This window comes from Melospiza melodia, chromosome 10, assembly GCF_035770615.1.
Source record: "Melospiza melodia melodia isolate bMelMel2 chromosome 10, bMelMel2.pri, whole genome shotgun sequence".
In the NCBI taxonomy this organism is placed as follows: Eukaryota; Metazoa; Chordata; class Aves; order Passeriformes; family Passerellidae; genus Melospiza; species Melospiza melodia.
This window is the reverse complement of record NC_086203.1, coordinates 13,710,737-13,726,806: the sequence shown is the minus strand read 5'-3', so window position 1 is coordinate 13,726,806 and position 16,070 is coordinate 13,710,737. Positions and strand designations below refer to the sequence as shown.

General features: G+C 41.9%; 1 protein-coding gene across 1 annotated transcript in view; it reads left to right on the top strand.

The window, feature by feature from the left end:
- The window catches only part of IARS1 (isoleucyl-tRNA synthetase 1), a 96,279-nt gene extending 82,099 nt beyond the window's left edge, over positions 1–14,180 (top strand). Inside the window, exons 31-35 of the mRNA XM_063164433.1 lie at positions 1,297–1,408; positions 2,349–2,474; positions 8,522–8,665; positions 9,555–9,707; positions 13,587–14,180. Of these exons, the coding sequence (XP_063020503.1) occupies positions 1,297–1,408; positions 2,349–2,474; positions 8,522–8,665; positions 9,555–9,707; positions 13,587–13,669 (618 nt within the window). The 3' untranslated portion in view covers positions 13,670–14,180. The remainder of the gene's footprint in view (positions 1–1,296; positions 1,409–2,348; positions 2,475–8,521; positions 8,666–9,554; positions 9,708–13,586) is intronic.
- Positions 14,181–16,070: the final 1,890 nt, after the last annotated feature.

Here is a 16,070-nt window from a genome sequence, read left to right as displayed (position 1 = left end):
GGGAACTCCTTGTGGAGGAGCTCTGTGCCTGCTGCAGCCTTGGCTGTGCCTCTGAACTGTTTGTCACACACTCAGACTTCAGAGTGGATGTTGCAGAGAGAACCAGATGACTGAGATTGCAGTGCCACTGTCAAGTGCTCCTTGGGAGTTGGTGTTCTGGGCCTGCAGAGATGGATTGCTTAGGGCAGGTGCTTGACTCTGCTCTGCTGCAGCTCCTTTGTCACATCCAGAGCAGTAACATGAGAAAGCCCTTCCTGAGAAAGCCTTCATGGGAGTGTGTAAGTTAAGCCAGCTGTGGCAGGATCATTGCATCAAATTTCTGGAAGTTACTCAGAGGAGTAACAGGAATCTGCTTGCTGTTGAATATATGTGAGAATTGGAACAAAAATGAAATGCACTCTGTTCTTTTTATATTTATTGTGATTACATTAAAGTCATTACTTCTGGGAAATTATCCTGGATCAATTTTTGATACAAGGCTTTAATTCTGAGCTCCTTTCCCAAAGACTTGCTCCAAGCCACAACAACAAAAAAACCAAAGCAGTTTCTCAGAAACTATTGGGGCAGAAAAGTAGGTACTTGAAAAATGAATTTAGAGTTGTTGGTAGAATGGATAAACACAGAATGGCATTTGTTGCTGCATAAGTGTTTTACCCTACTTTGTAATAGGACTAGAGTAAAGAATGACACTTCCAAATTTGTCTGTCACCCTTTGGACTGTGTCTCTTGCCAAAGACCATCTCCAAATTTACAAAACAAAATTACTTAAATGGTCTTTTTGTACCAGTTATTCATGTGAGTGATTTCTGGATCTTTTTTGCAAGATCCATGTTGGATTCAGGTCTGACAGGGTCCCTGGTGCCTCCTGGGGAGACACTCAGAGGCTGGTGGTTCCAAGGCAGTGTGACCCAGGGGGTTCTCAGTGCTCCCCCAGGGAGAGTGGGGGCTTCTCCAGGCAGTGACTGAGAGCAGGGCCCTGGTCAGTAACCTGAATTTCTCTGGAAGAGTGTTCCTCTCAGGCAGAATTGCTTTGGGATTGTATTTTGGGAGGGTGTCCTCAGTGCTCATCACTTGTGAAAATCAGGCTGTTTGTTCCCTGCTTTCCTGACATCTGGTACAGGCAGATTGATGTCTGAAGCACTGTCACTGAAGGCAGATGTAGGAAAAATCCCTGCTTTATGATAAATCACATTTAGTATAAAGCAATGTCTTAGTGTTGTTTATTGAAGGAAAACATTTTGCTGTGTTTGTTTAATAAGCAGTATTGAAATAATGCCAATCTCTGTCTTTCCCCAGCTGAAGGGATCAGAGCTGGAAATCACCCTGGTCAGAGGAGGGGTGTGCCAGCCTGCTGGCCCAGCCTGTGCCTATGTCAACCTCAAAGTTTGTGTCAATGGGACAGAGCAAGGTAGGAATGAACATCCCCAGCTTGCTTTGGCAGGGCTGCTGGGAGGGAGAGTTTGGAAATGGAGTGGTGAAGGCTGGAGCCTGAATTCATTTGAAAGGTGGTGCAGCCTCCCCTCAAATAGGACCTTGAAATAATTCTTGAAAATAAGTTTATTCAAAGCAAAGCCACACCTGTCCATGATTCCTTCTGAGGGAAACTCTTCTGTGTGGGCAGGAGTTGTTATTCCTGAGAGTTTGTGTGTCGGTGTCCTTGTGGGGTCTGCACTCTCTGGGTTTGGGCTGTGCTTGAGAATTTGTAATCCCTGCTGCAGCTCTGTGCAGGAGGTGAGGCCTGGATGTGGAGGAGATTGAAAAGCTCAGATATGAAGTACAGAAATGAAGAGAATACTTAAAGCCAGATAATGGCCTGACTGGTGTGGGCAGTGGACATGGGTGCAGTGATGTTGTTACAAGAGTGAGTTAGATATTAAGAAGGGAGAAAACTAAATGCACTTGGGGAGCTTTTTTCTTGCATGTACTGCCAGTTTATGTATGGAAATAATTGTTCCTTGTTGGACATGGTCACAGAGCTGCTCCCTGAGTGAGAAGGAATCCAGCTGGGAAAGCTGGTGACCATCTCAGAGGGCACAGTCTCAGCTTTTAACCAATATATTACCTATAATATTAAATTATAGGCTGGGTTGTACCTTAGTAACACACAAATGGGACTGCCTTGTTAATAAAGGCAAATAGAACTTCTGCACCATAAATCTGAAGTACACATCAGTTTGTTTCTCTGTTTTCTTTCCCCTTTCCCACTAAAAAAAAATCTGGAAAGATGCAGTGTTGTCAGTTTTAAATTGACTTAGAAACTCACTGGAAGTAATTAGCATCATTAGAAAATCATTAGAACTTGGATATTGCTTCCAAACTCCATTTTAATTTCTTAATTTTGGTTTTAGATGGTGTGTTGCTGCTGGAAAATCCAAAAGGAGATAATACCTTGAACTTCACTGGACTTGTAGATGCTGTCTCCTGCATTTTTGGTCTTAAAAATTCCAAACTGACAGTTTTTAATGGAAACACAGGTAAATGGAGTATGACAAGGAAAATTGAAAGTCTTTCTTGCACCAGCTAGGAGTAATTTACTGTATAATTATTTACTGTGTAATTTATATCTATCTAGCTAGCTATATCAAATTGACAAGAAAATGGGTAAGGAAATATTCCATTTTATAGTCCTTAGCTTATGAGACTGTGTTTATAGTCACATCAACATGTTTCCAAAAGCTGCTGCTAAATGGTGCTCATCTGTTATCTTGCTTCCATTGCAGTTCTCATCAGGACAAAATGTGATTTATTTCAGTGTTTGCACTGGGCCCAGGCTGTGCTGGATCTCCATGGCGAGCTGCCATCAGCCTTTCCATGCTTTCCCTAATGCCTCAGTAGGCAGGGTGAGAACCTAAGCTGAATGCAAACTGTGATCTGTAGAAGAAAAATGTTGCCTTTCCACCCTAGAGAACCTTGAGGAGCTCTACATTTCTTCTTTTTTTTTAGAAAAACCTATTGAATAATCTTTGCAGCTTGAACTTTAAGGCAAAAGAATGTAAAAAACAACCCCAGAAAACTATAACAATGATAATTGGATGGCCACAAAACCTTTTATTAGTGTTTTAATGGGAATATTACTGAGGCACATCTGAGGGGGAGGTGCTTGAGTTGGCTGATTTGAGGTGCCCCCAGGGCTGCTCAGGATCACCAGTTCATGTCCACCAGTGACATCCATAAAGAAATAGTTTGTGTCACTGCTGCCATCTCAGTCCTTAGTTTCCTTCTTGTCCTCTCCTGAGAGTATTTCTAGGAGGATTTTGGGGGTTTCCCATCTGGTGTCATCCATTAACTCCCTGTGATAAATCTTTCAAGTTGTGCTCAGCTCAGCTGAACACAGTCCTCAGTCCTGTCATACAAAAGGATTAATCTTTGCTTTCAGTCAGAGGGGATTTAGGGGAAATCCTTCAGTATCTTCCTCAAGTTCCAGTTGTGTTTTGGAGAAGGAAATGGTTTTCCTTGAAATCCTTTTCCAAGTAGGAGGGATGACAGTGTGGTCTGTGCCTGCAGAGGGGAGTCTGTACCTGTATTGTTCAATGTCATTACAGATAGTAAGAGATGACTTTCAAAAGGCCCAGAAAAGTTGGGAAACTCCCATCTCATTAAGTTTAGAAGTAATTTGACTCCATATTTGGGGTTTTTCTGCCATTTATAGGACAAAAATATGCAGCACAAATCAATTAATGCTGAAATCCCAAAGGGAAGTGGTGGAGAAAGTTGAAACCTTCCCTCTTCTTCTGCTGTAGTAACAAAGGCCCTTTTCTTTTTCCTCCTTTCCTTTTCCTCCTTTCCTTTTCCTCCTTTCCTTTTCCTCCTTTCCTTTTCCTCCTTTCCTTTTCCTCCTTTCCTTTTCCTCCTTTCCTTTTCCTCCTTTCCTTTTCCTCCTTTCCTTTTCCTCCTTTCCTTTTCCTCCTTTCCTTTTCCTCCTTTCCTTTTCCTCCTTTCCTTTTCCTCCTTTCCTTTTCCTCCTTTCCTTTTCCTCCTTTCCTTTTCCTCCTTTCCTTTTCCTCCCTTTCCTTTTCCTCCCTTTCCTTTTCCTCCCTTTCCTTTTCCTCCCTTTCCTTTTCCTCCCTTTCCTTTTCCTCCCTTTCCTTTTCCTCCCTTTCCTTTTCCTCCCTTCCTTTTCCTCCTTTCCTTTTCCTCCTTTCCTTTTCCTCCTTTCCTTTTCCTCCTTTCCTTTTCCTCCTTTCCTTCTCCTCCTTTCCTTTTCCTCCTTTCCTTCTCCTCCTTTCCTTTTCCTCCTTTCCTTTTCCTCCTTTCCTTCTCCTCCTTTCCTTCTCCTCCTTTCCTTCTCCTCCTTTCCTTCTCCTCCTTTCCTTCTCCTCCTTTCCTTCTCCTCCTTTCCTTCTCCTCCTTTCCTTCTCCTCCTTTCCTTCTCCTCCTTTCCTTCTCCTCCTTTCCTTCTCCTCCTTTCCTTCTCCTCCTTTCCTTCTCTTCCTTTCCTTCTCCTCCTTTCCTTCTCCTCCTTTCCTTCTCCTCCTTTCCTTCTCCTCCTTTCCTTCTCCTCCTTTCCTTTTCCTCCTTTCCTTCTCCTTCTTTCCTCGTCACTTTTGCTCCTTAGGAATCATTTCTTGCCATGCTGATTTTCACCTTTCAGTATGTGTCAGTGGTCTGAGCAGAGCAGGGTATTTTCCCTGCCCACTTATTCACCATATGGAAATGCCCTTGGAAAGATCAGATCATCAAATTGGCATTTGTGGCAGTGTGTCACATCTCAAACAAGCATTGGTCAGCAGATGTGGCTCCATGGGGAGTCTCAGCTCAAGGCATGTGCCAGGAAAACATCCTGAAAGGTGTCAGAGGACAGAACAGAATCCCAGTGTTTGCTTTGGATACAATCCATCTGCTCTGGTGTGGGTAACCTCAGGTGAGGTCTCATGGTGACTCCAGGGCTTGGAATCAGCTGCTGTGTCCCAGAGGAATTGCAGAGAAAGGTTGTGCACTCCAGACAAGTAATTTCTCAATTGTTCCCACGTGTGTTAATAAAATTGGGACCCAGCAAAACCAAATTTCTGGCTCCTCATTCCCTTCCTGTGGTTTCTAGGGCTGTCCATTGTACTTGCAGTAATTTATGATCTTGTTCTCTAATTGTAATGAGGGTTTCCTTAGGGTTGTGCTGTGGCACATGACCAGGCAGTTCTTCTCAGATGGGTCCTGTGCCTGCTTTTCAGTGCAGCATTGGAATAATGGGATGAACATTTCCTCCCCAATAGTGTGTCAAGGTATTTTGAGGAACTGCACCCCCCAAACAAGGCTGTGGGACTTGTACTGACCTTCAGAAAATAGAATTTGTCTCTTTCTACATTAAAAAAAATAAAATTCAAAGGGAAGAAGCTGGGCTCAAGTCAGATGCTAAAAAAAGTTGCCTGCAACTTTTTTTTCCTCTAAACTGCTGAAAACTCTCTAAGCTTCTTGTTTGGGAAGCTTGTAGACTTGCACTCAGCTTTCATGCAAGTAGCCCTTAATGAAAAAGATTTATTTAAAACACTTTCAATATGTTTATGGGAAGAAATGCATCTGTAGGTCATGTAGGGCTTAAAAAAAAAAAAAGAGAGGGGCAAAGAAGGTGGGGTAAAAATCCCCTACAAGGTTTTGATCCATGCCTTATTCCATCTTTATAATTTTCAGATGGCTGATTTTTTTAATCTTCAATTTTTAAAAGGCTGTGAGGCTGTAAGGTACTTTAGGGCAGAGCATTAGCACTTAAACCCCACTGCAGGGAGAAGTGACTTTTAAAGTGATTTTGATGAGCACTTGGAATACCTGCTTGCCTTCAAGTCTGTTGATATCCAGGAAGAAATGATCCATTTTTTCTTGCTCTTGTGAGTGGGCTCTGTGAACAGACTCCTCTGTCAGCCTGAGCTCTTCCCTGGCAAATGTCAGTGCTCCTGGAATGCCAAATGCTCATTTGTTAATTGGGCAAACCCCCATCACTGCAGCTCTGCCTCCCTGCCCTGCATGGATCCCCAGGGGTGCTGCCAGCTGGGGAATGGCAAACTGGGAGTTACTGGGGCCAGGTGTTCCCACTCTGTCACCCCCTGTGCTCTCTCTTCTGTGGCCTGAAATGGTGCTGGTTTGGGAAAAACCTGCCCCTGCCTCCCTTCCTTTGGATGGAACCTTGGTAATTCCTCTCCACTTGTTGATTCAGTTGTTTTCTTGCTTTCAAAAGCAAATCCCCTTCCTGTGCTTGAGACAGGCCAGAACAGTGCTTGACTTTTGGTTTCTTTTTTCTTTAAACTGTTAAATTTAAATTTGTATATATTTATATACAAATATATAAAAGTTGATGTTTAAAATACACATTTTAGAATCTTAGGTGCAGCCTGAGGTCTTTTTGCCTCCTTGAGCAATCTTGTAGACACTCCCAGTGCATCTCACTCTGTTCTGTGGCACTTGACAGAATTTTGAGAATTTGTGATTGCTGTTCATCTTTTTGTGGGGTTAGGGGCTTTTTTTGGGAGCTGGGTGGTTGGTTTAGAGGCTTTTTATTTATAAGTTTATAAACCTACAAAAAGTATACATTTATAAATTATTTCCCTTGAGATTTTCAGGTGAACTATATAAAATGAGCTTTGTACAGCTTAGGCTGCCTGACATGTGGATAAGGCTGCTGTGGAATGAAAACCTGTTGGCTGGAGCTGACAGGTGTGCCTGTTCCATATGTACAGGAACACACAGTTCTGACAAGAAATTAAATGCATCAGCTCTCCCTGGGTTTGATGATTTGATTTCTGGAGCTCTTTGCAGCACAGAGTTATGTTATTCCTGTGTATTTTAATATCATGCCCATCAGTGGCTCTGACCTCAAGGCCCAGGCAGTGCTGCAGGATTCATTTTTGTCACAGAAACCTCATCAGCGTCTCCTCCCAGCACTTCCAGGGGTTGCTTCTGATGTCCTTGGAGATGGAGCTGCTGGTTTGGGTCTGGCTTTCCCCCATTCTCTCCATCTGCCTTCCTGGAGTCATGTGCTGGATCATGAGCTGTGCTGGCATTGCACACAGATACTCCTGTAGGGGGCTTTATTCACGAGCCATGACTTGAAATTTTTTGGTTTGTTTTTTCTGGAGTTTAAGATATTTAATATCAATATTTCATTTATTATCAATATAATGATTATTTTATTAATAATATTATATTAATTTAATGCATTTAATATTTGTTTAATAGTATTTATTTAATATATTTAATAAGTATCCTGATGTTGCATAGTAACACATTCCCTGTGCTGCTTTGGCCAGGGAAGTCTGGGTGCAAGCAAAGATCACAGCTTTTCATATAATGAGATAGGAATAGAAAATAAAAAATAAAATTTGTCTTTTTCTACATTAGAAAAAGGTAAAATTCATATCCTGATGTTGCATAGTGACACATTCCCAGTGCTGCTTTGGCCATACAGATACTCCTGTAGGGGGCATTATTCATGAGCCATGACTTGAAATTTTTTGGTTTTTTCTGGAGTTGAATATATTTAATATCAATATATAATTTATTATTAATGTATTAATTATTTTGTTATTAATATGATAATAATTTACTATATTTAATATTTATTATTAATAAATAGCCTGATGTTGCATAGTAACACATTCCCTGTGCTGCTTTGGCCAGGGAAGTCTGGGTGCAAGCAAAGATCACAGCTTTTCATACAACGAGATAGGAATAGAATATAAAAAATAAAATTTGTCTTTTTCTACATTAGAAAAAGGTAAAATTCATATCCTGATGTTGCATAGTGACACATTCCCAGTGCTGCTTTGGCCATACAGATACTCCTGTAGGGGGCATTATTCATGAGCCGTGACTTGAAATTTTTTTGTTTGTTTTTTTATGGAGTTTAATATATTTAATAACAATATATAATTTATTATTAATGTATTAATTAATTTGTTATTAATATTATAATAATTTACTATATTTAATATTTAATATTTATTATTAATAAATAGCCTGATGTTGCATAGTAACGCATTCCCTGTGCTGCTTTGTCCAGGGAGTCTGGTTGCAAGCAAAGATCACAGCTTTTCATATAATGAGATAGGAATAGAAAATAAAAAATAAAATTTGCCCTTTGCTACATTAAAAAAAAGTAAAATTCAAAGGGAGGAAGCTGGGCTCAAGTCAGATGGTAAAAAAATTTTCTGTGATTTTATTTTCCTCTAGACTGCTGAAAACTCTCTTAAGCTTCTTGTTTGGGAAACTTGTAGACTTGCACTCAGTTTTCATACAAGTAGCCCATAATGGCTGCTGAATGGTTGGCTTGGGTGAATAATTTCTTGCTTGTTTGAAGTTAGCTACCTATTTTTATTGCATAAATCACTATATGCATAAGAAATGTTATATAGGAGCTAATTTCCACAGCAAACCAAGCACTCTCTTTGTGTTATTATGAAACCCAAATGTTCCTGCACGAATCCCATTTTTCCAGCAGAGAAGCTCTTTCTGGAGGACAGGATGGTGCAAGAGGAGGCAGTGGGGCAGGAGTGAGAAGCTCCCGGGCTGGCCTGACTGGTGTCCCTTTGTGTTGCAGAGCTGCTGAAGCACACAGACCTGCTGGGGCTCAGTGGGAGGACTCTGCACGTGACAGCAGGGTCAGCTCCTGGCCTGCCCAGCTCCCCCAGTGCCCTGCTCTGCCAGTACATCAACCTGCAGCTCATCAATGCCAAGCCACAAGGTATGGGGGCTGCTGGGCTGCTCCTCACGGCAGCTTCTGCTGCTCAGCTGCAGCTTTCCATTGCTGCATGGAGATTTTGGTTATTTTTTTTTCCTAGTGTGTACTTTCTGATAAAAACAATCTTCCCTCTTCTCCTGAGAGCAAAAGGAGAGCCAGTTTGAGATAAGGGGCAGCAGTTAAACATGAGCCCCTGGGCATTGTTTCCCTGTTTCTGACCATCAGCTCACCTGTGCAGTTTATTGTAAAAGGCTGAGTGTAAAACAGACCAAGTTTGAATGAAGAGTCAGCTCTTCACCAGGACACTGGAAACAGCCTGTGAAGCAGCTCTTAGTGCTATCTAAAAGCCAAGTGAATTGTATTATTCATCTGGTCTGGAGTATAAATATATGTGTGTGTAATTCTGTTTCCCACCTGCTGTTCTGGCACTTTGAGAGCTCACATGGGAGCAGCTGAGTTGTTTCAGTAACTTGCTCTTAGCCTGTGCCCTGGTATGAGCCCTTTCTGACACTACTGAGAGCTTGCAGGAGCCAAAAATGTGGTTTTTTTACAGGGGATTTGATCATCAGTACATGCTTGGTGAGCTTCTGCACGTAGTGGTTTCTATGTCCTGTTGAAATATTTCATGTTTCCCAAACTCTGTGTCATCCTGTTGACCCATGTAAAGAAGTTTTCTTCTGTTGGTCAAGCTGTCAGTCATCACTTACATTTCTGGCTCTGTAATTAATGAACTTAAGAGAATATCTGTAGGTTGGTATTGCTAATTTGTCTCTCAGTACCATGAAGAAATAGAGGTAAAATGGAAGAAGAAATCCTAAATTTCGATTTACTCAGATAAATGAAGTAATTTGATTTCTCACCAATAGTGACTCAGCTGTTTTATCTTGTCCAGAATGCCAGAAAGGAACAGTGGGAACTCTGCTAATGGAAAACCCTGTTGGTCAGAATGGATTAACCTACAAAGCTCTTCTGCATGAGACAGCAAAAGTTTTTGGGCTCAGAAGCAGGAGGCTAAAGCTGTTCCTGGATGAAGCACTAACTCATGGTAAGCACAAACTTTTGGTTTGCCATCTGAGGATCCTTGGAATTTATTGTTGAGGAGCAGCTCATGTAACCTGAGATCCAGTTTAATTACTAAATCCACACTGTTCACACACTGGTTTGTAATTTTGCCCAGTAATTCAATATTAGCATAACAGAATCCTTTAAGCAAACATCCAGATGTAGAAGCTCTAAGCTGTAATGCATTCCCCTCATGAAATGGCCAAGGCAAGGCGTTGTGAAAGTTTTTTCCTCCTGCAGTAAAGGTCAGTCAGCAGTGCCCTGCTGAGTGATGAACAGGGAATCTCCTCGTGGAACTGAGTCTACAGCAGGAATATTTTAAGAATCTGTTCAAACTTTGAGCATTCAGGTTGCTGCATTGTCTTGGAGGATTGGAGTGGGTGGAAAAAAGTGTTGGACCTCTGTTAGAGGAGTGAGGTAGGGCACAGCCATTTGGGATACCTGGGAAGCAGGAAGGTCTGAAATGCTAAAGAGCCCCCCAAACCCACTGACAGATGGGAAACAAAAATCTCTGATTCATGAGGAAGGTGTGACTGAAGCTTCTGTGGTGCTGAAAAATTGGACCAGGGTGATTTGGGGCTTCATTTGACAGAGAGAATGGATTGCAAACTACATGGTAAAAACCCAAACAACTCCAAACAGGGATTCTTGGAGAATTCAGCTGAGTGGAATGATGCTGAGGTTTCTGTCTGCAGTGTGTCACAGTGATGTGATTTACAGGCTGTTTGGGAGGGATCCATGACAGTTAGTGGCTTATCCCTCATTACCTGTCCAGAAGTTGGACATCCTGCTCAAACTGCCCCTTTCAGGGTGGCTGAGCTTCCTCAGGAGGTGCTGTCAGTGGGGAGGGCAGGAGGGGGCAGCTCTGGTGCAGCTGCTGAGAGCTGGGGTCACTCAGCTGCCCATGAGGATTTAGGTGGGATATATTGAAATCTGAGCAAGGAGTGGTCGTGGGAAGGGGGTTTCTTGGTTTGGGTTTTTTTTTTTTAGCTTTTACTTCATATGACCTTAAGTGTATTTATTTAAAAGCCATTTTTGTAATTCAAATGGATCTCAGATGTTGATGAAACTTTCTAGTGATAGTTTAAGCAAATGCCAAAAATAATGTGCTGAGTGGTGTTAACAGAGAACTGGAGCCTGGAGTGTTTCAGCACAAGGGGTAAAAACCAAGAAGATGAACCACACTTGGTTTGCATAAACTGAAAGGTATTTTTGTGTGCAGCCTTGCCCACCTGGGGACTCAGGGATTCAGGCACTCAGAAACAAGGGATGTTAGGCACAGTTCCTCTTTGGTTCAGCCCCAGATGATTCTGTTCAGACACTGAAATAACCACTGTAGGAAACTGCAGAGCTTTGAAAGAGGCAAGGAGCTGACAGGACAGGAAAACGTACAGACTGGCAAAACAGCTTTTAAGGCTCAGTTGAAGTGAGGAATTTTAAAATGCCTTTACCTGAAAGGGAAATGGGTTAAATCACTGTAACATTTGTAGCATGGATTCTCTAGAACTCTTTAAACTTTAGTTAAAGTGTATGAAGTGACAATTCACAGTGATGTGAAAGATCAGATTTGATAACTCCTTCAAGGCCAAAACAACAGATTTGGTCTCTTTTAAAACTCAGAACACAGAGAGCTTGGTCCCAGAGGTTTATTTGTGCAGCTAATGCCTTGTAGCCACACTTCTGCTATCTCAGATTTAATTCTCAGCATTCAGCTCCTTGAATAACATTTTTTAAGTTTAAACACTGGCATAGCTGTGTTTTATCTTCACATCTCTTTGTATGACAAATGAGGGCTGCATATAAAACACTTTGATGCCTCTAGAAAACATTAGGTCAATTAGTGTTTATCTATATTGTTGCAGCTTTGTAATCTCCCATTCATCTTCTGATCAATCTGTTCAAGGTCTTACCTTCAGAACAGCAAAGTTCAGTCTCTTGAGTAGGTTTTGTGTGCTTTATTCTAAAAATAAAAATGTATTTGCTGTTAACAGTTTGAAGTGTTTGATGAAAATAACCCAGGAATTGGAAGGTTGGTGCCTGTTCAATAAAAAGGAAAAACAATCACTTGGTGGAAAATGAGTTATTGGTTTTGAAGAGTTATTTTTATAAATGTTGTCCAGGCAGTTGGGCATCTGCTGTCTATTGCACAGACACTCAGCAGCTTTTCAGAAACAAACGTGCTTTTCACTCCCCTTTGTAATGTTGGAAAACATTCCAAAAAGAAATGTTCAGGTGGTGAGTGTTGCTTATTCCTGAGCTGGAGAGACAGAGGCTCCAGGTACCTGATGGTTCCACACTGGGGATGGTGGGGACACTGCAGGTGCTCCCTGCAGCCCTTCCCTGGAGCCATTGGCACAGAAAGGAAGGTGTCCCTACACTCTGTTGATAAATCAAATTTCCAGTTCTTAAAACTAATTGTTGTGATAAATACTGTAGGAAATAGGTTCATGTAAGTTCCTAATTTTTCAGGATCTTATAAATAAATATGTAATTAGAGACTTGGAGAGCCAAGTTCACAATTGGTTTGGCTGCTTCTGCAGACCAGACTCTTTCACATCCTGGTGGGACACATTCCTGGGAAGGAAGGTTAGTGAGGGAATACAGCCCTGATTGCTGTATTGGATTATAGCTCTGTGGATGCATATTCAGCTGCTTAAAGGGTGGTATTACAATGGAAGAGAACTCCTGAATAGCACTGTGATCCATGAGGACTTCTCAGTTCTCTCATTGACAGATGGCTTTTAAAATCAGTGCAGCTTCTGTGTGTTGAGGCTAAAAATGAAACATTTTTCAAAGCAGGATGGGGCAGGACACTGCAGAAGGGTTCCTCCTGAAAACCCCCAGCCGGTCTGGGTGTTATTAATGTGTCCTTTGTGCTAAGACTGGTGCCAGACCTTTATAATATCTTGTGTTTGCTGGGTTGTCTGCAGGGTTCCGGGGTGAGAGTGACACTGTGACCCCAGTCCTTGTTAATCTGGGTTTCACCAGTGTTCTCTGCTTACACCTGCCAAGTTTCTTATCTCTCTGAGCTTTCTCAGTGCAGAGGCCTCAGGGTGTTTGATACTGGGCTGACTTTTGTTCCAAGGCTGTAGCTCCCAGTATTCCAAACACACTGCTCTCAGTGGGGCAGCTGATGGCTGCTGGAAGCAAAGTCAGCAAGCACCAGGCTGCTTGGGAAAAAAAAATCACATTTCACAAGGTAATGGTGAAAGATTTCCAGCTCCTGCAAGTTTGCAGGTGACTTTCCCTAGACACAAGTGGGATTACTCTGTGTTTGTGTTTCTTGAGTAATTACAACCCCTGAGTCAGCCTGTTGGAAGCGTGCTCTGTCCTTCAGAGGTTTGTTGGGATTTTATCCTGTCCCTGTTCCAAACTCTGGGCATGCAGCTGTGAGAAGACTTAGGGAATTGTCCTGTATGGTCAGAAAGTCTTCAGGCATACTCAACAAGATTCCAGCAGTAGTTCTTCAGCAGGTACTGGTACAATCATTACTTTACATGTAAACTGTGTATGAGGGGCTGTTCATATTGACTTCATATCATGGTGTTAGAGTTTTCTGAATTAGGTGCTGCTCTGTCAGGATGTGAAGGTGAGAGCTGTGGGCTGGTGTAGACTTTCAAAAATTTCTACTTTGGAACATAAAACAGGCTCTCCTGCTCTTGCAGGGACACTGGTGACATGTGGTGACCCTTCCTTTCATGCCCTGGGCTTTAAGAGGAAGGAATTTTGAGCTGAGCAGTTTCTGTCCCAGTCCCACAGCAAAAATGTCTGAATAAAGCAAATTTTTTTTTTTAAAGTTCATAGTTCTCATGGTAAGAAAGAACACTAACTCTGTTGTTTCTCTCTTCTTTCCTTCTTTCAGAGATCACAAAAGATGTTTCTATGAAGAACCTGAACATGAAGACCCTCTATGTTCATGTCATACCCACCACAGCTGAATGTTGAGAATTCCAGATTTATGACCATGTAGACTTTTTTCCACAAAAAATGAAGTCAAACGAAGTTATTATGCTTTTTAGATGAACATCCAAGTTGTGTATGGTACTTTTAACATCTCTAGTGGCACACAGGATGTTTTCTACCAGTGCATGTCTAATATGCTGCTCTTTGGTTTCAAATACGGTGTATTTTCATTTTGTTATCTTAATATGCTGTAAAAGCTGTTCAGAAACCTTAGATATCTATGCAGTAATTTGCCTGAGAGAAATGGGACTTGTACCTCAGTGATGCTGTTCTCTGCCTGTCCTTTGTGCAGAGGGCATCTTTTCTAAACCATGGCTTACCTACAAGGCTCTCTGATGTATTCCCACCCTCCCACAACAGCTTTGTAACTTATTTAAGGGTTATCTGGATTTGTTCATTCATACTCGCTGGGTTTTCATCAAGTGTGTGGCTGTTGATTTCAAATACCCCTTAATTTCAACACTTGGAACAATAAATTTGCTTCATCTCCTGACTTTTGCTCCCCTGACTTCAGAGTATTTTGCTTCCTCAGGATTTCTGAAGAAGAGACATTTTAGAGCTCCCTATGGATCTGGAGCAGCCAGAGCCACCTGAGATGTGACAGTGCTGAGCACCAGTGGCTGTTTGCATTGTGCTGCTGACAGGTTTGGGGGCTTGTTTTGATGCAGAAGCAGTTTCAGACTGAAAACAGTTGGGGTTTTAGTTTTTGTAGCTTGTCAGTGTTTCAATGTTCACTCGTGTACCTGCTGGAAGGAAGGGGAAGGCAGAGCCCCCCTTTGGCAGTGCTGGGGTGTTTCTGCCTGGTTCAGCTGGAGCTTTGAGCACACCTGGGGGTTCTGCACCTCCCTGGGGCAGGCAGAGTGAGCCCTGGCAGTGCTGAGAGCAGCAGCACACACACTGCAAACAGTGGAGCAGCAGCCTGTCAGAGCAGAGGTTTCTGAGCACCTTTTTCCATTACTCTGTGAGTTTCATCTTTACACTAGGAGCAAAACCCAGAGCTGGTTCATGATAACTCTGTGTTAGTTGGAATAACTATAAATAGCTGTTCTGTGTAACTCCTGTGCACTGGTGGACTGGACCAAAATTGTAAAGACTCTTTGAAGTGAACCAACTTCCTGGCATGCAGCTTACACATAATTATTTTATCAGTATTAAAAATGGCTGTGCCCCCTGAATCACTGGCCTGTTCAGGTTCCTGTTCAGGTTAATGAATACTGGACATTGCCCTCTACTTTTACCTGGAAGTCAGCTGCTTTTTAGTGACACAGTGACATGGAAATCCAATTTGTATTGGTTTGTGAGGTTTCTTTGTCACATCAAAGATGTCCAGGTTTCATCTTCTGTAAAAGCAAGATTGCTGTTTCTAAAATAACTTTGCTTTATTCTTGATGGAGAATAAAGGGAGATGGTAAATGATTGCAACCTAACCTCATTCTTAATGACCCAATCTAAGGTCACAACCACTTGCATTTTTAGACATTTATTTGGGATTTAGCATTTTGTCCTGTTTCATCTCACTCTCCTTTATTCACTGCACACACTTCACCATGTCACTCTTCCTTTTTCTCCTTTTTTTTTTTTTTCTGGTGTATGTGTGGTTGGTTTTGTTTGTCTTGTTTTTGTTTGTTTGTTTAACTTGATCTACTTTCTCTCCACATCAGCACAGTCCTTCTGGGTTGTGATGACAGAAACCCAGGTGTGCTCCAGCCTGCTCACATCACAAGGATGGAAATGCCCATGGATGCTCTTTCTGTGTGGTAGGATCAGTAGAAACTAGCAGAAAGGAAAATTCAATATACTTAGGACATGTAATAGAAGAACAAGACCAGAGCTGATCAGAGGACACTGCTGGAAATGCTTCTGGGTCCATTAACTTTACATCAACATTTACATCAGCATAAGTAGCTTATAATAAAAAAAAAAAATTGGAGGTAGAATTAGGGTTTAATTTTCCTTTCAGATGCCCCTGTTAGATGGCTGTGATCTCTTACCTGCACAGCCATGAACATTAGGAACAGGCTGTGACCCATTTGGGTGATCTTGTGCTGTCTCTTACCTTCCTTCTCCACATCCATTTTTAGTATTCCTTTTTTATTCTTCTGGATAATATCTAATCATTGCATGAGAGAATTTATCTCTTGGGATCTTGAAGGGGGGGGAATGTTTTCTAGTAATTTTTTTATTGAGGTTTCTTAATGCACTTCTATAACATTATCTAGGTTGGCCTAATAATAGTCTCTTGGCTTGATGTGATATTCTTGAGGATTTATGTACCTCAATTAGCTTCCCTCTTAAATAGCTTGTTACACAAATGAGGTCCCAGACCACTGCTGCATAGAGGAGCCATGAGCAGGGCACTCCAGAGCTGTGTCACAGCATTTGC